Source organism: Sceloporus occidentalis, unplaced genomic scaffold (assembly GCF_023333645.1).
Source record: "Sceloporus occidentalis isolate IW3139 unplaced genomic scaffold, rSceOcc1.0.p SCAF_3, whole genome shotgun sequence".
Classification (NCBI taxonomy): Eukaryota; Metazoa; Chordata; class Lepidosauria; order Squamata; family Phrynosomatidae; genus Sceloporus; species Sceloporus occidentalis.
In genome coordinates this window covers 68738072-68761500 of record NW_028316983.1, presented here as the reverse complement: position 1 = coordinate 68761500, position 23429 = coordinate 68738072, and the positions used below count along the sequence as shown (strand labels likewise).

At 37.8% G+C, this 23429-nt stretch overlaps 2 protein-coding genes across 2 annotated transcripts in view; one reads left to right on the top strand and one right to left on the bottom strand.

Annotated features, from left to right (window-relative positions):
• The first annotated feature begins 67 nt into the window (after positions 1–67).
• SLC16A4 (solute carrier family 16 member 4) lies at positions 68–17671 on the top strand. The gene is made up of 8 exons (XM_089514878.1): positions 68–178; positions 2956–3088; positions 3674–3817; positions 4912–5073; positions 6601–7179; positions 10654–10865; positions 15432–15525; positions 17538–17671. The coding sequence occupies exons 1-8, from the start codon at positions 68–70 to the stop codon at positions 17669–17671; spliced, it is 1569 nt and encodes a 522-aa protein (XP_089371004.1).
• RBM15 (RNA binding motif protein 15) overlaps positions 10854–23429 on the bottom strand; it is a 29600-nt gene continuing 17024 nt past the window's right edge. Inside the window, 1 exon segment of the mRNA XM_089514877.1 lies at positions 10854–12204. The gene's annotated coding sequence lies outside the window, so the exon portion shown is untranslated.

Sequence of the window (23429 nt, the reverse complement as noted above, 5' to 3'; positions counted from 1 at the left end):
GTCTGTATTGAGAACTAATACCTTCAGAGTGACAAGAGGACTTTGACAATGCTATGTACAGCTCAAGATGTGCAGCAAGAATGAAAAAGGAAGAGGCCCACCTAATAACAAAGATTCTGATCATACAGAAGTTCCTGATGGAGGGTGGGGATGGCTGATTGTGTTTAACTTTTTTCTGGTAAGTAAGAAATGGGATAAATCATAGGGCATGTTGTGGTCTTAAAATTTATTCCAGTCTCACTTCATTTCATCACTAATACAAAGACAACAGTGCGGAAAGGTGGGTTTTTAATTTAGGGCCAGTGTTATGTACTTGTTTTAAGTATTGGCCAAGGACTAGGAAACCAGTTTGAATCTCCTCTCAGCCATGGAAGCAAACTGGGTGACCTTGGGCAATTTATATTTTCTCTGCCTCAACAATAAGGCAGTGGTAAATGTCTGGATAAATCTTGCCAAAAACCCCTCTATACTAGGGTAGCCATAAGTCAGAGTCAATAGAAATGCCATTTTCCCTTTATAGCATAAGTATAGGGTGCTATACCTGTAAATGCTGTGTAGATAAGGGAATGTTTGCAGGCCATGTTTGTAAGGTCAATTACACCCACTGATTAGTTACAAGTCTATATGACAAATAGTTACAAGTCTATATGACAAAAAGGCAGAAGCATGAGCTGTATATTAGTAAGTGGCTGAGATTTCATGGATAACTGTTGTGGGCCTGAGGAACACTTTTCAGGTTGCTCAAGAACTTCAGAGCTACCATTTAGATTTTTTCTGGTTTAAAATAGATTCACCCAAGATATTAAGTACATATCTAAAAATCTAGATTACAGATGGAACAAATTATAAACACATATACAGATACATTTGTGAAGCAGCGATAAGTCTAAGATATACTGACAACAAACTTGTTTGTCCCGCATGGCATGTAAAATGGCTTTTAGTATACATTCCTTGAAGTTTTCTAGTTTAGAAAACTGCACTACACTGAATTCCACAGAGGAAAGGAAGCACATAAATGTATCCCCCCCCCCCCCCCGTAATCCATCATGTCACAAACTCAATGAGGGAAGGAACCAATGAATTACAAACAACCAAAATATAAATTAGGATGGAAATCCATCAGTCTGCCAACAAGCTGGTACAATTTAATTCAGTTTATCTTTTAATAAAAGGAATTTCAACATGAACAAATTCAAGAATTAAACTACCATGTTAAAACAGAAACTAAACTAGAGCCAATAAGCTGAGCATTGTTCTCATGGATTTATGAGTTGACTCACCATTCAACGTGGCTACTCTCACTTGGACTAACCAACAGGATTCAGTCTGAAGTAACTTTAGCAGCATCATTCCACACACACAAACACCCTCACCATGATGCTTTTAAGTATCTTAGCTTGAGGAAGACACTGGCTGAACCCGAAACCACTGAGATATTTGTGTGGTTTTGGATGGCTTAATAAAGGTATGATCACAATATGGACTCTGGAATTTAAGGTCAACAGATACAACTATCATTGCATTTGTATAATTGAATTAGGTTTTTTAAAACCATATTAACAATTAACTAAAATGTGTTATCTGTTTCACATTAACTTTCCTGTCTCTGTACAATCCCTTCAAGAATTCAACTGTGACAAACCTGGAATCACACTGAGGAGGGAGGGAAAAACTGGGATATTGGGTTCTTGTATGGATTCTTTTAATTGTAAGCCACCTCAATTGTCTTTTTGATAGACAAGCGGGGTATAAAATAAACTAAAAAACCTCACTGCTCAATAAAGGACCTTCAGCTAGAATATCCCCAGTAATAGACATCCAGAGATCCCACTGCCTCTTTAGGCAATTGGTTCTATTGCTAAACTGCTTTCACTGTCAAGACGTTCCTCCTAATATTCAATTGAGATCTACCCAGCTATGAAGACACATCCAACTAAAGGTGGTGGCAGGTTTGGGTGTGCAACGCCGGTACCCTGGTGAGATCAAACTCTTTACCCAAAAAAGGCTCTGAAGCTGAATGTAAAGTTCAAAAGGGGGGAAATTTAATTTAAAACACAAAATAAAGAGTTTTCTCCTCCCCAGCTCTAAACAAAAGGTACTTTACAGTTGCAGCAATCTTCAGGTTGTCATCTTTCTGGGTCTGATGGTTTGCTCTCCTCACTCAATGGAGCTGGTGCAGGGTCTTTCAGCTCCTGAACTCCTTTATTTTCTTGCTGATGGTAACTAATTCGGCTGAGGTGTAAGAAATGCCCTTTCCGGCTGTCTGGGCCTGCTTGCCACCAAAAGACAGCTCTCTGCTTGCTCTCAGCAAAAACTGCCCCCAACTAAAAACCTCTAGCTATAGCAGAGCATGCTGGGAAAGGGCAAACCAAACCTGGAAATAATGCAGGGGAAACCTACAGCTCCTCCCACAAACTAATACAATGACTTTTCTACACTAAAATAATCTAAGGCCTGAACCAATGTGAAAGAAAATGCAGGGGAAAGTTTCAATCAGTCCTGGCAGGACATCACACCAGCTGTAACTTAAAACAATTAGTCCTAGTTCTACCCCCGAGGCAGCAGAGAACAAACCTGCACTCTCGTCTGTGGCAGCCCCTTGAGGTATTTAAATAGAGCGGTTGTATCACCCCTCAGTCTCTTCGCCAAGATTAACATGCCCAGCTCTTACAAACCTCTTATCCCTATTTTTTCTCTTCCTCCTTAGGCATTATTTCTCTTCCTCTAATCTTTGGACTAGGAGAGACCCACAGGTTCATCCCAAATATGACTGTTCCAAACTCTTTCAAATACCTATGGAAGCATCTACTGCCCCTCTTCCTCCCATTATGTTAAGATCATAAATTGCTGTTCTGCATGACAGGATCAGTCTGTTTTACATGTTCTGCCATCTAGAAACACCCCATTTTATGTTTCAACTAATATTTTACTGATATGTTTTATTTTTGAAAGGTAAATATAACTGTAATGGGAACACTGAAAAACTTTGCAATTTTCTTTGTGGCCTTTCAAGAAGATATTGGTGGCTCTTCTGAACATGTCACCTGGATTGGCGCTATTATGTCTTCTCTTCGATTTCTAGCAGGTTTGCACAAATATATTCACTTAAACTGCTGCTGCAGAAATAGCACAACTCAGGCCATGAAATTCTTCTTTTGAGAAATGTTAGTCCTGAAATATTTTTAGCTAGTATGAATAGCTACTTCATTCGCCTATCTATACAGCAATCCTAAACCGAACTGGGATCTTATGGCCATAAATCCACTAGGGTGCAAATCAAGACCCTTGTATTACAGGGGAGGACTGTATGGGTATGGGGCCTTTAACCCTTGGGCTCACCTGATTGAGGTCAGGGCTTCCTATGACACAGCGATTCTGTTTTTGGAAATAAAATATAGCAGGCACACCAGTTCAAGATCATAGTGGGGTTGGTGGACAAATAGTTTGTTTTCCCCCTGCTTGGTTTTGCACATACATTAGTATAAGAAGAATAAAATTATTCAAGTGACATCTAGCTTGTCCTCAAATTTGGTGTGATGGAAAACAGGTAACACATAACATTTCATGTGATCAGTTTCCACAATGTAGCATTTTCTAGATAATTCTTCTTTAGGGCGAGTGCAATATAGTGATCAGTATTCTAGAACTCAAGACATCACCTCTGTTTCAGCACCACTGGTAACCACAGTATGTCAAATGCTAGGGGAACGGACAACGGCTTTGATCGGAGCATGTCTGGTTGGTGCTGGCTGTCTTATTAGCACATTGGCCACAAGCATTTCTTTCCTCTGTGCAACTATGGGATTCCTAGCAGGTAAGTGTGCCCTGTCAATATGCTGTACCTACTGAGAACACAGATAACCTGTATACCATCTTAATCGACTAGATGGCAGGTGGCGGTTTGGCTTTTGCAAACAACTTCTCTAAAGAGAAGATTATGTTTTCTTTGTACTGGCACTGATGAAATACTGGGGAAAATTAGAGAAACATACATTTTAAAACTCAATACAGGGGGAATTCTAGTTGTTGGGCAGGGGCCACCCCTAGGCAACAGTGCCACATTTTCCTCCTGCACTCCTCATTAGGACAAACATGGAGCTATTGTCTCTCTCACTCACACATATATATACACACACAGTTGTTTACCTGCACAAGGCGATGAAAAGCTCTAGAATTCTTTTCCTCATTGTCCTAAAGCTATTTAGGATTACTTTTCTTTTTAAAATAATCTTTATTGTTTTATTTACAATTTAAAAACATTCTCTAACATATAATTTCACAATAATCTTTCTTACTTTTCAAGTTTAAAACATGTACTAGAGATTAAAAAAAGTGAAATAAAGGAACAGTTTTTCTCCCATTATCTAGCCATTCATTTACAATATGTTCCTAACTTTACCTGACCTTTCAATTTAAGAAGCTGCCTTATACCAGCTCGGACTGTTTGTCCACCTAGGCCAATAACATCTTCTTTGCTCAGACTCACAGTGGCTCTCCAGTTTCTCAAGCATGGATCTCTCCCATTACCTGTTATATTATTCTTTTAAACAGGGACATCAAGTACAAAACCAGGGACTTTCAAGATGTCAAATACCTGCTCTATCACTGAGTTGTGGTCTCTAAATCCCTTACTTATATAACTGTTCATATATGTTTGATTTGCACTGCCTTAATTATACAACTGTTCATATATAATTATATAAATAAAATCACAGTTAAAGGAAGTTAACCGATTGTTATTATTTCACAGCTCAGCTTGCTTCCAACAGTGACACCTGGGGTCATTCATTTTGGGTTAGCTTTAATTCATGTACTGTTGCTTTTAAACAATCAAAACTATTTCAACTGAATTTTTAAAACTCACTCAAACAAAATTCAGTTCATAATCACTGTATTTTGTTGTTTTAGGATTAGGTTTTGCTTGCTTGTATCAGATTGCAGCAGTGATGACTGTTAAGTACTTCAAGAAACGTCTGGCTCTAGCCAATGCAATTGGCCGTTCAGGAATGGGACTGAGTGTTGTGTTGGCACCATTTGTTCAACTTCTGATCCAAACATATGGTTGGCAAGGTTAGTAACTTTCACTTTTCAGATTTCATTTTGACTGTCAAATCAACCAGGGCCACAACATGTTTCTTGGCTTTTTAGATTTTGATATATTTTGTTTTTTCCATTTTCTCTGAAATGTCTCAACAGTAAATGTCAATTATTTAGTTAAGATGTTTTCTTCAAAACTGTTAATCAATAGTTACAGTTAACTATTATGGGTTGATGTTAAACCCAAAACAATTATTTCAAGAGTGAAACAGTAACCAACCCCTCCTTCAAATTTTGAATTCTAAATTCAGTATCAATACTGATGTTTGCTACAAGAGGGGAAACTTTTAATATGAGGACTTGGACTTATTTCTTTGAGGCTTTTACCCGCAATAAAGGTAAAACCCTTTCAACTGGACTACATTTGACAAGTTTTATCTATGCATCACCTAAACATCTGTGCTTAAGAACAGTTAACTTTGCATAAGACAGGGACAGCTGGATCACAAGGGAAGTTACTTTTCTATTGCTAATGGAGTTGAAATGTTATTACCTGTCTTTTATTGCCCTTTGTTCCTGGTCCTCATATGAACAAGGAGTAGCCTCTACTTGCAGCACTGAAATCCCTCAATACCATCTTAACTAACAACAGAGTAACATCTCTGACAAAATACAGTCTGCCCTCCTTATCAACGGATTTTTTATCTATGGATTCAAGCATCCACGGCTTGAAAATATTATTTCAAAAAGTATACATTTCAAATAGCCAAGCTTGATTTTGTAATTTTATATAAGGGACACCATTTTTGCTATGCTAGTATATTTAATGGGACTTGAGTATCCACAAATTTTGTTACCCACGGGGGTTCCTGGAACCAAACTGCAGTGGATAACAAGGACTCACTATGAATAATATATTCGCTTTTTCTTCTGTATGATTTTTAACATCTTTGATGAAGAAACCAGTGACACTCCATTTCAATTAGCCAATAAAGTTATCGTTCTTATGTAGATTTTGGAATTTGTTCTATTTTTCTGTACAACTAAAAAGGCTACCCCTGAAGACTATTATATGACAAGAAGGTAGAAAATTTTCCAATGTTGCTGCTATTCTTTTAACAAGAACAAATGCTTTGCTGCTACTTCAATCAACAACAGAGCCCTGGTAGCGCAGTGGTTAAATGCCTGTACTGCAGCCACTCACTCACAAATCACAAGGTTGCGAATTCAATACCAGCCAAGGGCTCAAGCTTGAGTCAGGCTTGCATCCTTCTGAGGTCACTAAAATGAGTACCCAGCTTGTTGGGGGCAATTAGCTTACAGTTGTAAACCGCTTAGAGATTGCTCAGGTGGTATGAAGTGATATATAAATGAAGCTGCTATTGATATTGCATTGAGAGCTGGTTAGAATATTCAGTTGCCCTAAATGCCCTCTTTTCCAGGAAGCAAACAGCTCTACTGCACTAGCTACATTTCTATTAATCTGGTTAATCTGTTATGAGAGTGGAGGGGGGGGGGGGGGGGGAGAAATCACACCTTAGTCTCTTTTCTTTCCCTCAGGTGCCCTATTGATATACGGTGGTATGATGTTGAACCTTGTGCCTTCCAGCATGTTACTACAGCCAGTTAATGAGAAAAGGATGAAAGATGTGGGAACGAAAAATGAAGGCAATCTAGTATCTCTACACTCTAAGTTTCCAGAAACACTGGAAGACACCCTGGATGAAAACTGCATCACAGAAGTGGACATGGTGGTTTCTTCCAATCATGAACGTGAAAGTAAAAGCAATCCAGAACAGGCTGAAGCACAATTAGCCCCTGTAACCCACAAGCAGTTTGATATGCAAGTAAAAGCTCACCTCCTGGGCACCCACCAAAATGACAATGACAGCCACGCTAATAGTCAAAACTTCTTTCCAAACAAGGAAGAAAATGTCAAGTCACAGCGTTTCACATCTTTTCCCAGCAAGAGGTGTCCACTTGATTTTTCCCACCTGAAAAACCCTTTCTTCTACATTTTTGCATGGTCCTTTCTATTCAGCCAACTTGCCTATGTAATCCCCACCTTCCACCTTGCAGCCAGAGCAAAAACTTTGGGAATAGACCCAATGGACACTGCTTATATCATTACAGTAGCTGGTAAGAAAAATGTGATCCTTTGGCTTTGAACTGTCTTCATTATGATTTTCTTACTAAACAAATCTTTGGGGATAGGGAGAACAAGCAGTTTAGAATTTTTGTACTACAGGTTGAGTTTCACTTATCCAGAATTCCAAAATTCAACATTGTCCACATGGGTGGCTGAGGTAGTGGCACACCTTTGCTTTCTTATGGTTCAATGTACATAAACCTTGTTTTGTGCACAATATTAAAACTATTGTGTATAGTGTTATATTCAGGCTATATATATAAGGTGTATACAAAACAGAAATGAATTTCATGTTTAGACTTAGGTCTCATTTCCAAGATATCTCATTATGTACATGCAAATATTCCAAAATCCCCCAAAATCCAGGAAGCCTCAACCTGTATAAGCTTTTATATATATGGATCACAATATAAAAAGAAACCCAGAAAGCTAGTAATTGGATGTTTGACACGAAAATACTTGTGGCCAAGAATATCATTTTAATACAAAAATGGTCAAACAAATGCAAACAGCAGACATGGCACTGAGGAAAAATAAACTGAATGAATGAATGAATTTATTTATGGCACATGGCCAGCACCAAAATATAGCAAGAATACAAAACATATAACATCAAGTGTACTGCTAAAAGCCGTAGTTGAAGGCAAATATAAAAAGATACCGTATCAGTGCAGACTATGCCCTTGTGGCTTTGAGGTGGTTGAGTCAATTGCTCATGTTCTTTTTCAATGTCCCCTTTATATAGAATCTCGTGCCATATATATATATATACCCTCTTTTACAACACCTACCTGGCAGAAATGAGCAATTTTATGTACATTATCTTCTTTCAGACCGCAAGGAACTGGTAGCTATAAAAGTTGCCAAGTTCTTTGCAGCTGCAATTATCTGCCGTAAAAACTTTTTAATACAGATGAAGTAAGAATGCTTTAGAGTTTGGCCATAATGAGCCATCATCTTACTGTTTTTACATATTTTATCCTTATACTATTTTATATAAAATGTCACAGATATGGCATTGAAAAAGTTTGTTGATAACTGTATAACTATGCCAATTTTTTTTTTAAATTCTTTCCCTAAATCTTGAAAAGGTTTTGTGGAATGAGGATGTGATATCCGACTGTTGACTGTGCCAATGTCTTATAATAATGCATGAATTTTGTGATGCTATAGGGGATGGGACTGTGGGCATTCTCCCCTTCTACTTGGATATATAGAAGGTACACATCTTCGTTCGGAGTAGAATGTTGATAAAAATAAACTAATTCTGGATTATTGGACAGTTTCTTGGAAACATCAGTCTTTGATGTGATGCAACCATCAACAATATTAGGAAAGATTTTAACAATAATGATACAGAAGATGCTCTATTTCTTTGTCACATAGATGTGTCCATATGTTAACTAGTATGTATAGTTGTGTCAGACCATCTTTAAAAGGATATAGAACTGAAAAAGACATTCTTGTATTTATATAAGTTTTCAGTAAGATTACTTCTTACTTTACTTGGTTGTTTATTATAAAGTAAGACACAAATTCCAATAATAACAAATGACTTTATTAAGCAAATCTGTTAATTTCAATGAAATTAAGTCTTTAGATTTTCATTTAATAATTCAAAAAACATTGCTAAATAGGGATCAACAAGAGAAGGCCCCAAGATGAAATTCAATCCCCCACCCCTTAGAAGGAATGCTCTCCCCTGCTCTACCAGTTTCCAACTCAAAGGCAAGAGCAGTCTAAGAAGGGATCAGCAGGTGCGGGGCAACTGGGACTTACCAATAGGCAACTTGTGGAGCTGGAAGCCAGAGATGAAACCTTGGTTCTTCATTCTGATTGCATTTAATAAAACAGCTCTCCAATAATCCTGAAGAATAAGAAAACAGTCTACAACTGAAGATAATGGGAAATGGCCACCGTCTTCCACTTTGCGCACCAGGCTACACACAGGCAACCGAGGGGTTTGCTTCTTACCCCTGCAAAAGACAAAATTAAACCTAGCTGCACATGAAGTTTGTCTTTTATAGTTTTGTGCAGCACCATATGACTTCCATTACTATATTAAGTAGTTTAAAAGAACAATAAACATTTACATATACATAAACAAATTTGTCAGATTACAGCCAATTTAATTTTCTGTTGAAGAAAATAAGTGAGGAAGCTGCTTTATATGAAGTTTGTCCAACTTGCCTCATACTGTTGTCACCGACTAGTAGTGATTCTCCAAAATTTCAAGGGAAATTCTTTCTTCTGAATCCAGACTGCAAGCTCTACCACTGAGCTATCACTGGGCTACAAAAAAGATCAGTCAGGTATCTGGGTGTCTTTTACTAGGAGATCACTACATGTTTTCCAAATATTGTATAGTGATCTGGCAATTAGACTCTTGTATGTAGATCACCAGCCTGCTGACACTGGCAACTAGCAGTGATGAAATACAATGTGCAACCTTCCAGTCTAGTAAGACCAACAAATCAGTCCTGAATAAACACAAAGGGTTGTGACGCACTGATGTATTTATGAATGAGTTTTAGAAGTAGCAGAGAGCTCTGAAAATTACTTGAAGTGTTTTGTTGTTTCATTTGCAAAAAACACCCTAGATTCACAAAAAGCAATCTCTTTATCATTAATGTACTGGCAATCTAAGAGGATCCTTCTGACAAAGCAATCTTGACAAGGACAGGCATATTTAGCATATGTCTCTCTTTCTTTTCAATGAATTAGTTCTCAACAAGAAATGCTGATTGTTAAAAGATAAAATATAATAATAATAATAAGATTTATTTCTAGCCCACCCAATCACGAAGAATCCAGGCGGGTTACAACAGTAAAATACATCAAATTACAATAGAGTTTTTTAAAAAAATCAAACCCTAGACCTACCCCCCCCATTCCCAGTACTAAAACAGAATTAAACAGTAATAGTATAAAAACATTAACAACATTAAAGAGGTTAAAAACATTAAACAAAAAATAGGCAGAAAGATAGGCGGGGAAGAATAGACAGATGAGGGGACAAATATCTCTATATCTGGGGAGGGTGACTAAGTTGGAAAGGCCTGCCGGAAGAGATCCGTCTTGAGTGCTTTCTTAAAAACTGTCAAGAGTAGGAATGTGACGGATCTCCTCTGGCAGGTCATTCCATTGTTTTGGAGCAGTAATAGAAAAGGCCCTCTGGGAAACTGATGTTAGCCTAGATTTTTTTTGGCTGTAATAGATTTCTTCCAGAGGACCTTAATGTGCGGGACGGACAATAGGGAAGAAGGCGTTCCCTCAAGTACTTTTTAGATGTGCAGTCCTTTCTGAATTTTTATATTAGCCTTAGAGCCCTTGTATAAAGTATGTGCTTTTAACAATTTAAAATAAGTGGCTATTCTTTTGCCTTCTAATCTTATGCATGATTTTTAAAGATTCTCCAATGATTATGTTTGACCATTTGTTCATTTCCCCTCGTCTCCCTCTAGGAATAATAGAGACAATCAGCCTATTGCTCTCTGGCTGGATTGCAGATCAGAACTGGATCAAGAAGTATCATTACCATAAAACATACCTCATACTTTGTGGAGTCACTAACCTGATGGGTCCTCTGGCCACAACCTTCCCATTGCTTACAACTTACTCTGTATTCTTTGCCATTTTCAGTGGTGGATACCTGGCCCTGTTACTTCCTGTATTGGTAAGTAGGGGGAAATAGGAATGAAAGTTATCAAAGTTAACAGTGAAGCACCACTTAACCAACAGGCAGAGTCTCAAACGCTACCTTTGTTTAAAGCATGCAAGGTATTTTTTTAAAGTCATTTGCTTTGGTACACGGAAAATTAAACAACTGGAAAATAAATGCTTCAAAGATGACACCTTCAGGTCCTATTCATTTACTGGAATGTAAGAAAGAGAATCGCACAGATACAGTGAAAACATATTTCACTGCCATCAATCGAGTCAATAGTTTTTTATCTGCAGTATTCAAAACATCTTTTCTGTACTGTCTCAAGGTGAAAATGTATATGACATAATGCACATTTTTTTCAAACAGCACAATTAAACTGGAAGCATGGATTTTCACGAAAAAGCAGCCATTGCCTTGTTCTGGATTGGGGTCCAGCTGCTATTTTCCCTGCAAAATAGTATAATCAAACGTTTATATTTCAGACATTTAAAAGTGGAGGGAGCCCCATCTAGTCAGTCACACTGCATTTCATGAGAAGGAGTTACCACACAGAATGCCCTTTGTTCTGTGTCTTCAAATTGTTTCCAACTTATGGTGACCCTATTATAGAGTTCTCTTGGTAAGTTTTGTTCAGAGGAGGTTTGCTATTCCCTTCCTCGGAGGCTAAGTGCATGACCTGGCCAAGGTCACTCAATGGGTTTCATGGCTAAGCTGAGAATCTAACCCTCATCTCCAGAATCGTAGTCCAACACTGAAAGTGCTACACCATGCTGGCTCTCTAGAATGATTTTACTTAATAGCTATTCTTTGCACCTCAGCTGGCTGGAACAACTGAAAACAGGCAACTGAAGAAGATCACTAGGTCTGTGTATGTACAGATTGAGAGGTAATCACAAATAACAAAGCAGTGATGTGATTCAATTGTCCAGGCCCCCTTAAGTCTTGTTTATGTCTTGCTGTACTATTTTAGACACATTGAACATTTGGGATCAATTGCATTACAATATCTGAATAGGAGATTACTAGCATATGATATGGGTAGCATAAGCAAGGCTATCTCCAGTCAGGCAAAGTTGCAGTTACTATATCAATGTGAACCTGATAAAAGGCTCTCCAGGTCACAGAGGCTGTATGTAGCTTTAATGACAACAGTGGACAAGCACCTTCCAAGCTACCAATCTAATCCCTTTAGGGTGAGTTCAGCGCCCCTCAACACAGCTTGAACACCACTGTCTCAGATTGATGAACATTTCAGTAAGAGTACCTCAATCTTGTATGGACGGAATTCCACCTTACCAGCCCTCATCCAGTTTAGTCAGTCACTGATAAGTTACTCCCACTGTCTTACCTAAATATGAGTAAAAGAAAAAAGAAAGAAGAAAAAAACAAAAAGGAAGTTGCACAATTTTAACACTGGTGACCAAGTTAAGCATGCTGTTTAAAAATTATATATAACACCATATGTGGCTTGCACCTTTGAAGTTTCTCTTCCACACATGGATGCCTTTCCTCCTCATATATAACTTTTTTTAAAAGGCTTTGAACATTGTTCTTGGTAGTTCTATGCTGAAGTGTGCCTTTTTGGAGGCTGTTACTGCAAGAATTTGCTTGCTTGCAAATAGTAATGTTATTCTGTAAAGATACGTAGTTGCAGACTATAATCATCAAGATGATTTGGGGGGAAATACTGTTCAGAAGGTTCCCATTTAGAGTTGTTAAAATAATTTTTAACCAGATCTACCTTCATGGCTATCTTTGAGGTGTGAGTGTGCACACAAAGCATACTCCTGCTAACTAGGACACTTCATTCCTCCTTCAAACACTTTGCTTACTAAAGGCTAATTAGGAGAAATGTTAAAGGTTAATAAGGAATAATGTGCTTATTTAGGCTTGGGGACACTAATCCATTGCAAGTGCAAAATAAGTGGCTGGCTACAAATATCAGTCAGTGAATTGAAGGTAAAGAATTCTTATTGAGGCATGTTTTGAGTACATTTGAGTAACATAATATTTTTCTACATAACTGAATGAGTGAATTTTCTTTGCCTCCCACTTCCAATCATTTATTGTGATCTGCAAAAATCAGTACCACTGCAGGCAATAACCAGAGATCCCCCATTTAGTTGATTTCATCTACACTTTAAGAGATCATGCACTGAATAAATCCACTATTCTAGGCAGGAGTGAGAGTGCATATCTTTTTTATCTTCTAGCTCCAAGCCTCCTCTAAACTCCAGACTTTTTGACCCATAGGTGAAAAAGTGGATAGAAAGCTGGAGGGGGTTAAACCATAAGAAGAGGAAATAGAAGTTGGGTGAAGATTTCTCATTTCAATAACTTTAATTTTTAATAATTTAATATTTCACTTATGTTCCAAGTGCCCTGCAATAAACATGCTGATGAGTATAAAGAAGCTCACTTCAGCTCACTTCAAATAAGAAAGAAAGAAAGAAAGAAAGAGACTTACAACCATCACCCAGAAAGAATTCAGAACTCTTACCCAGACTAATGGAGTGGTAGAATATCAGAAAACACACAACAGGAGGGTTTCACAACAAACACAGAAAGAATAGCAGGGAGAAACTGACAATGTAATGAACTATATTACAATGTCCCAAAGGAATGAAACCCCAACTCTACCATATATATGATGATCCTCACATACCTATGGCATACATATGTCTGCCTCTGGCTTCCACTCCACCAAAAGCATCTGAGAAAGTAGAATGAAGTCTACAAAAGTTCATGCTACTAACTTCTTTAAATTAGTCTCAAAGGTGCTACAAGATCTCTCTACATATATCTATATGTAAGTACAGTGCGCCCGCACCATACGCGGGTGCGCCATACGCAGCCTTGAGCATACGCTCTCAAGCCGTGGCGCGCACGCGGGGCGGAAGGGGCGGCACGTCCCATTCAATTGAATGGGCGCGTGCGCCCGTTGCACCCCGCACGCACCCGCGCCGCCGCGCCACCACACATGAGCCCCATTGTTTCCAATGGGGCTCGAGCATAGGCGGAATTCGCCTTACGCGGAGGGATCTGGAATGGATCCCCCGCATAAGGCAAGGACGGACTGTAACCACATTACAGCAGTACTACAAAAAGTAGGATATACAATACAAAGTGCTATAGAGAACTATATATCCCAAACTATGTACACTAGGTACTTTAATTCCTTTGGGACATTGTTATAATTTGCATTGTCAGTTTCTTCTTGTTATTCTTTCTGTGGTAGAACATCAGCCTTCAGCCCTAAAGGGCCTAACATTCTGAAGGGACAATGGCTTCCTGAAGATTTCACCTTTGCACACTCACTTTCCATTACTCCATTCCAGGCAAGGCCTAAGCATTTTCTTGCCTCACTAGAACAATCCAGCCAGTACAGCAGTATGTGATGTATTACAATTCTAAGCCTTCCCCTGAAGTCTCCTGCCATATTCTATATGGAAAAAACCACACCCTCAACCCAATTAAATCTATTGACCTACACCAAATAATTAATTAAAGTGTAGAATGTATGTCAGTGTTAATCAAGAGAACTTTGGAATCTGGGTATGTTAGGGGAATGTCAAATGAATTAATAATTTTACTAAGTTGATTAACAATTTCCCCCCAAATTCTTGCTACCATTCTACCACTCAGCTAGTCTTTCCCTCAGTTTTGTCCTGTGCATTCTGTACTGAGAAATTTACAAAGTAATGTTGGTAAATTTCACTGGTAATACTGATGCTCACTCTAAAGCAGAAACAGTTAAATGGCAGTCTGCATTGGACTCATTTTTACAGCAATACTAATTGCTTATATCAGTGGTGAGTTAAGGATCACAGAAACCAGGCTGGTCAGGACCTCCCCCAAAGTGAAAAATGAACAAATGCAATGTCGGAAGAAAAACATTTTAGTCAATATAATTTTCTAAACATGCCAACATATAGCATAAACTACAAATATATGTGGCTTTGGCTTATCTTTACAACTTTTTTTACTATTTTGTACTGATGTTAAATGTTTTTATGTTAGAAGCTGGGCTACTTTTTGAAAAAAAAATTGATGAAATGTACTTTTTTGATATTGCACTTAATGATTTTGGTAGGTAATACCTTTTATCACCTTAAGCTAGATTTTGAGTAGTCTAGTTTTGTTATCATCCTTAATTCTGCTGTTTGCTATTTGTATTTTATTAAGGACGTTGTCTTGCCTTGGTGTTGGGACCAATCTTTTTGGCAAGGATGGTACATATAAGATGGTTCCATGCTAATGGACACTTTGTACATCTGTAGTTTTCTAAGACTTAGTTTAGCTTTTCATTTAGTCTACTGAGCTAGTAGAGAAACCAAAAGTGCAACACCAAAGAAACAGTCCAGACTATAGATGACTTAAACCACAACTTTGGCCATTATCACAAACTGGCCAAACATTACTTGATTCTTAAGACTCAATATTAATTTTAATTGTTTTTTTAAAAATTTCAATCATATTCTAATTCTAATCTTCCAAATAACACAGTGTCCAAAACTGATGATATGTGGCCAGAGTGCAAATAGCAACATGAAAAAATATTGATTCTTTCAACAGGTAGACCTTGTAGGTGCCGCCAGATTCCACAGTGCTTTGGGACTTGCTTCATTTATTGCTGGGCTTGGAGTCATCAGTGGACCCCCTATTGCAGGTAACATAAATAGCAGCTGCATCCTTTCCTTGAAATAAGCAATTCTATTGTCAAAAGCAAACCAGAAACCTATCAAAGATGTAGAGAAAAGGAAAATAAAGACAGTATTGAAGTTATCCAGCCTTCCTCCTGCCTCTGCCACAAGCTGTCTAGCACTAGAAAACATTAAGAAGTAACAATACACACTTAATCTGTAGCAGCTCTGCAACACCATCTGGCTAATATATATTGTAGACCATAATTCCCTTAGGGCAGGTCCTGTCCTCTCGATCTTTGTAAAGCACCAGGCAGAAGAACAGTATGTGGTAATAACAACAGTGAATAGTACAGTGTGGGAGGGATAATTATACCCCAATTTTACTATTAGTCCTTGTTTGCCAGCCTAAATACCCTAAAGGCGCCAGATCCCCTCTGATTTTGGAAGCTTACCAGGGTCAGGCCTGGTTAGTATTTGAATGGGAGACTGCCTGGGAATACCAAGGTTGCCTGAGAATAGACTATAATTCAAAGGAAGGAACTGGCAAAATTACTTCTGAGTATTCCTTGCATAAGAATACCCTATGGAATTCATGCAATTGCCATAAGTCAACAGGCAACATTTCAGTGCACATACATACATACATACATATGTACACTCTGCAGCTATTAGCCATGATAGATTAATGCAATCTATATATCTAGGAATGCATTAGGCATTGAGGACACATGGTAAATGAGGCTGTACGTAGGAAATATGTGGCTGGCAGTGCTGAAAATTGTGCTAGACAAAATTGACCTTGGGACTGATCCTATGCTCTCTTTTATTGTGATGTGAATGACATATGGAAGCACCCCATGAATATACAAACAGAAGCAGGTCCTCAGTGAGGAGTCCATTTTATAATACAATACCCTTTCCAATGCAGGAAAGGTAAGGTATGAGCCCTCTAGTGGTTCATTTTAAAACAGTATGGCAGAAATGGAAAATATTATTTAGAGAAAATTGTTAGTGTTAACAAAAAGGGTTATGGGGCTATATCCCTCAACAGAGCATACTGTCCCACTACAACTGTGGTCAGAATAGTATTTCATACTCTAATGTTTAAACCAATAGGTTGTGAGAGGGGCATAAGAATTCATATCACTCTTGTGAACATATGCAGTCTTGTGGAAAAGGGAGACATGTGCCTTCTAATTATTAGCTCTTCCCCTATTAAGGTCCAAAGCACACTGGAGAAATAATCCAGCATGAGACCACTTTAACTGCCCTGGCGCAGTGCTAGGAAATTCTAGGAACTGTAGTTTATTGTGGCACCAGAGTTCTCTGACAGAGAAGGCTAAATGTCTCATTAAACCAGTGCCCAGAATTCCCTAGCACTGAGCCAGGGCAGTTAAAGCAGTCTCAAACTGTATTATTTCTGCTGTGTGTTTTGGACCTAAGTCAATTTTGAGATATCCATTTTGATCCTACGCAGGGTTTCAGTGCACAATTGTGTCATGCCACAAAAACAACAAACATTAAAATTAACAACAGATTAAAATGCCTGAGAAAATAGTATTTTTGCCTGGTTCTAAGCATATTACAACACTGGCACAATGCAGACTTTGCTAAGGAAAGTGTTCCAGAGATGAGACACCACTTCTGAAAAAGTTATTTCTTTGTTCTTGAATGGCATGCCTCTGATAAAGGATGTTTGTGAAGGATTACTTTGACAGAAGATCCTTTAAAAAAGGCAGATTGGGCAATTAAAAAAATTGTGCTAACTAAAAGAAAATAGTGCATCATATAATTTAAAACAATAAAGTTGCCAAAAATATTTTAAAAACTAACTTTTTATAAATTCCAGAGACAATAGTGTAATTTTAAAAATAGATTATGCTAATGCAATACTCATAAGAGTTTTTCTGTTTGTGTGAACTCTCTAGTAGAAATGCCATGGGATACTCTAAAAGATTATTGTTAGTGAAAATTAGTTTTCATCTTGGCAAAAATCCTAATGCTTAGTAACTAAGCCATGGTGTTCTTCCTACAGGTTGGTTGTATGATTACACTTGGACATATGCCTACTCCTTCATTTTTGCTGGCATCTGTTTTCTTGTTTCTACTGTTTCACTATTCCTTGAACCTTTCGCCCAAAAATGGAGACTAAAGAAAGAACTTGAATGAATTGTGTAAGCCAGCACAACTCTACAAAAAAGAAAAGATTTGTAATAAGTGTAATAGCTTGTTTACTAGGTGTAATAGGAAGCAATAAAGGACTTATAAAAGAAGTAAGGACAGAAACAAAGGAATATCTTTTTGAAACTGGTGCTTAAGTAACTCAGTGTGCAAGTGAACTCGTTCAAAATGAGGCAAGTCTAGTTCAAATCTTAAAACATGCATGTACTTGAGTGCCTCTGTCACAAAATGACCTATTATTAGATACAAAAAAATTACAAAAAGAGAAATGTCAATGTACTATTGAAGCAGCAGATCTAATGAACACTTGCATCCACCCCTTCCCAAACTGAAAAGCTGTCCAATTATTTGCTAATATTCCAAAACACAGGAATAGCTAACTCACCTTTAAAGCTCTCCCTTTTTACAATCTGCTTCATAAACTTTCAGAACAGTTTTATGTGTATCTACTCAACGTTAAGTCCAACTGTATTCAAGGGGGCTTATACTCTGGTGAGTTTACAGCCTTAAAGACTAAGCAGCACATTACTGAGGATGAAAGAAATTCCATCGAAAATCTTCCCTCGTCCCTTTTGAGAATTTGAACAGAACACACTTGGCTCTCATCACATTACCCCCTAAGAGCAGAAACAAAAGGTACAATTCATAGTGGCCCAACTTTCAAAATTTTATCTTTATGCACATTTAATATCCTGATACTTTCCATTGTAGAACATGTCATTTGGGCATTTTTCATTGTGACAAATAGTGACTGGGGATGAGGGTTGAAGTCCAACATGTCAGGAGGGTTCCAGGTTGGCAAATGTTCCTCTAGAGACACATGTTGATCCCAAATTTTCAATGTGAGCAAGGCAACACAAAGAACAACCATTATGACCAAGTTCATCTGGAAAGTAGACCATTAATATAAAATCATCCATTGAAACTCTCAGTAACAGTAATGCAAGAAATGTTTTGTTTGTAGTCTTTATCTTTTGTGTTTATGTACAAACACATGCATCTGAGGAAATATACTGAAGTCTACAAAAGGTCATGCTGCCAATTTTTTTTCTTGCAGTTAGTCTCAAAGGTGCTACAAGATCTCTCTATGATTCTACAAGCTAACACAGCTATATCTTTGAACCTACACAGAGGTTTTAGGGAATACAAACCCACTGAGAAGCATTTGTTAAGTAATTCAGAGAATCCTTACATTAGGAGGTGGATTTGTTATTTATGCTGTTGTCAGTACTGTGCATAGCCCATGAATCCATGGACTCACCAGTTCTCTATCCACACTAGCATGGGTTGAGAAGGGGGAATAAATCCATACCAGCTGTTTTTCATATGATCTCTTGCTAATAACTGATCACCCTTCCCTCCGTACCCTGTACAACATGTCCCATTGAGTAGGGTGTGGGAATCTACATTTCATGAGAAGTACAACATGCTCAAAACTGGTGTAAAGTGCAATCTTTTTCCTGTTTCATTTTTCCCAAATGCGTCTCCTTCTGAAATTGCACTCTCATGCTGTTTTATCAGATGTTCAGCAGATTACTTCTCAGTACTGAAATCCAGATACTTTATGATCATGTCTCAGGCAGTCATGCATTTTTGACATAATGTAAGTAACACACAGCAATCGCTATGCGTGCAAAATCTACTTTACTTTAGCAAAACCCAGATCTGCTTCATCAGGAGAAATAGCTGCGTAAGGACTGGGAATGGGTAGAGATATTTTCACTCCACAGAAAATTTCAAAGAGCAACAGTTGACACAGCAGCAGCCACATCTAAGATATGGAAAGTGGACATTTTCCACTATGAGGTCCCCTTCTCACCAATCCTTTGTAAATTATTATTGCCTTTTAAATAGTCTCAATTATTCATGCTCACTTACCAAGTCATCTTGAAGTTTGTCCAAGAACGACAGAAAGGCAAGATTTAAATATTTTGAATAATAAAATAATAGAATATACAGTATTCAATATAGCCAGAAAAGAAAAACACTACCTAGCATTATTTTTTCCTAGTCCAGTTCCATTTACTGGGATCTGTTTAAGTCTCTCCAAGATTAAATGTTAACCACTTGCCAGCTGCAGTTAAATTAGTATTGATTTTACTTTACACTACTCTGAGTGTATATTATACAGGTTGTGATATAAATATTTTAATAAATATAATTAATTACAGTTGGCCCTCGGTATCTTCAGGGGATCCATTCCGGACCCTCCCTCGCGGATACCAAAATCCGCAGATGCTCATGTTCCATTGTCCTCAATAGCAGAAGATGCACATGGCCACACTGCCATTAGGGACAGCTCCCGTTGTCCCCAGTGGCAGCACAGCCATGTGCACAAGTTGCCACTGGGGACAATGTGATCTTGCCATCCACAGATGTTTGAATCCACAGATGGCAAGTCCACAGATACCAAGAGCCAACTGTAATTAATTATGGCTGATTCCCTCAATGTGAAAATATAAAACTGAGTTCTTATCTAAATCCAGGTTCTTCAGTAAGCAGAGAATGCAAGGAAGAAAAATTGTATTACCAAAACTGGAGATTAACTTTGGATGGTGCTCTAGACTGGAATTGGGAAGATAATCCTCAAAGAACAAAACTCACCTTCAAATTGCAAATATTAAGCAAAATTATTAACAGACTGGCTTCTACTGACTTTTACCTGGTCACCACTCAAAATTAATCTCGTTTGCTAATATAAGAACTGCTGTTTCTCTTAATTTTTGCTTAATTTAAGAGGCCTGTGTGTTTCAGTTAAGGCTGAATAAACATCCATTTAACTGGTGTGTGTGTGTGTGTGTGTATTGGGGAATCAGATGTTACAAGTTTAGTTGTTCTTACATTTCTAGATGAAACATGGAACCAACATGACAATTAGTATTGTCATTTATATTGTGTTCTAGTTTTCTTTTCTGGTTCCATGTTACATCTAGAAATGTAAGAACATCTAAATTTCTAATGTTTTTAAATATGTTTTTAATTCTTCTGCTCATTTTATGTATTTGCATTACTTCTAATGTAGGCACCTTGAGTTGCATTTATGGAAGAAGTCTATTATATGATTGAATAAACCTTTCCTAACTTCCCACTACAGCTACCGTCTATTTGTCTGCATTCCTCTTTTGTCATTTCCACCTTCTTCCATTTCCTATACATATGCCTTTTACATTTCAACTCATCTGAAAATTCTTTGTACATTCAACATAGTTTCGGACAGCTACCACTTTTCTTTCTGATTGCACTTGTTTACAATGGTTCCTTCATCCTCTCATCTTTAAGAAGCTCCCAGGCATCATGACATCCCTTCCCTTTGAACATTTCTGACCTTAGGATTTTACCCATTATTTCTTTAAGTCTCCTGAAATCAGCTTTCTTGCAGTTCAGAGTGCAATTCTATTTTGGGCTTCCCCTTTCCTCTCTGTTACAAATACCATGAAGACAAGGTCACTCCCACCTAAGGATTCCAGTATTTTCACCCCATTGATCACTTCTGCTTTATTGGCTAGGATCAAATCCAAAATAGCTGATCCCCTGCTTGCCTCTTCCAGCTTCTGCACAATGACATTATCTGCCAGGCTGGTGAAAAATTTGCTGGACTTTTTTTTTTGTTTTTGGAATTTGGATTTCCAACAAATATCAGGATGGTTGTAGTCTCTGTATCTCTCCATTTTGAATGTCAGTTGTTTTAGGATGGTCATTCATTTTAAGAAGGCATCTTCCAAACCTTCAGTCAAGCCTGGGGGTCTACAGCAGACCCCAACAATGATGTTAAAAAAAGGAATTCATAACAAGAGTTCTGAATATCTTGAAAGATTAACAATTTGCATAGTTTTTTTAATTTTAATAAAATAATGCCAAGTCATAGGTTCCCCCCCCCCCCCACTTACAATGCTTGTTTTGGTTTATGTGCCAACAATGACAATACACTGTAGTTTTACATATAAAATAAAGAGGATCTAAATTAGCTCCAAGAAACTTCTTAGGATAATGATGATGATGATGATGATGATGATGATAATAATAATAATTCCTAATTCTGTCCTTTTTTCTATGCTGTAGGTCAATGCACTACAGCACTGGGGAACAGGGAAGAGTAAGGAACTATGAGATAATGATTCAAATAAAACTGCAGGGTTTATTGTTGATATACAGATATGCTACAAATACCTTTTGAATACAGTTGCCTAAATCCTCTTTTAATCCTGACTAGAATAGTCCCATTAAATCCAATAGGTTTATCTACAGGCTTTCACCATTCAACAACTGACTGAATGGGTCTACTCAAGGATAACAGCCAATGTTCTAGTTAACGTATCTAAAAAGGATAATATAAAAGTGGAAAATGTATATAGCAAGAGGTCAACTTAAGAGGATGGATGAACTAATGCCACTTCTGTAAAAGGATAGGTATTTGTGGTAGGGACACAACAGAAGGGAAGACAAGCAATGTATAGGTTGTTACGCACTCTGCAGACTTGCTGTGAAAATGGGGTTTGTTGAAAACAAGAATTCTTGCTCCTAGAAGCAGGCAAGAACAGCAGTTCTCCTCTAAAGCAGACTCTTGCTTTAGGGCAGGAGTGAGAGAAGCATAGTCCATGAATAGCATCTGTCCCCAGACCATTTTGGAGGCCCCTAAGCCCCTTTAACCCCAAGGGGCATGGGTGGCAATTTTGCTATGTACCCTTCCTTCTCCAGGGCCATTTTAGCCCCCAATGGGGCCTTTTTTGCAAAAGGAAATCAACCAGAAGTTTTACTCTCTTTTTTGGCAGGAAGGGAATGGGGTGTATGAAGCAATTCTACCATGTTTTGGGCCCACAATCCCTGGCAATTACCCAACTGTTTTAGTGAAAGGGTTCTATTTCCATGTTTTCCCCAAACCACATGTGAACTTCCAGCCACTTCCAGTTCTGAAAACATGTACATACATATACACAAACATTATTTGTGGTGGGGCTGTGTGGGCCTAGAGTTCATATCAACCAAAGTTGCAAACTTCTGCCTTAATTTACAGAGATGATTAAAGGCAGCGAGCATATTTTTGAAATATTACAGTAATATAGTGTAAAACTGGGCTTGTTTTCTTCATCTCTTGATACTAAAAAAATGGTACCTCCCAATGAAGTTGAATGGAAGTTCATTCAAGACAGACATAAGAAGTATTTTCTTCCTCACACAATGCCTAGATAAAGCAGGAACTTTTTCCCACCAGATGTTATCGCCACTAATTTAAGCAGTTTTTCACAGCCTCAAACTAACTCATGCCATCTTTGAAATTGGATTACTTGAACTGTACACAGTATTCTAAAACTATCCCCACCAAAGATTTATACAGCAATATCATAATACCTACTATTTTATTTTTAACCTCTTTCCTAACACTGGATTTCCCTTCTTTGGCACAATGAACTGTTCACTGACTTCTCCTATTTTTATGCCAGGTACTGTACTCACATTCAGACAAAAGAATGAAGTAAGTAGTCCTAATATACATTACTTTTATACTTTTTGTTCTCACCTACTGTTTTACTGTTCACTTCCTGAATAGTCTGGTGTTACATACATACATCTTATCTCACAATTTACCCCAACTCATCATATTTCAACTTACATTACATGGTATTTGATACTTTCTATATTTATTTTGGGCTTCTGTTGTTTCTCAACAACATACAGTTCTCCTCAACAAGTGTGGACATTACGATTGAACTATCTGGCCTGGTTAAAAAAGAAAAATAGAGCTTGCTGA

Bases quoted from the DNA above. Each gene is read 5' to 3' on its own strand.
- SLC16A4 (XM_089514878.1), top strand. From the start codon at position 68: ATGTGCAGCAAGAATGAAAAAGGAAGAGGCCCACCTAATAACAAAGAT. The intron at 10,866-15,431 runs GTAAGTAGGGGG...TTCTTTCAACAG, and splicing joins CCCTGTTACTTCCTGTATTG to GTAGACCTTGTAGGTGCCGC. The intron at 15,526-17,537 runs GTAACATAAATA...TTCTTCCTACAG, and splicing joins CAGTGGACCCCCTATTGCAG to GTTGGTTGTATGATTACACT.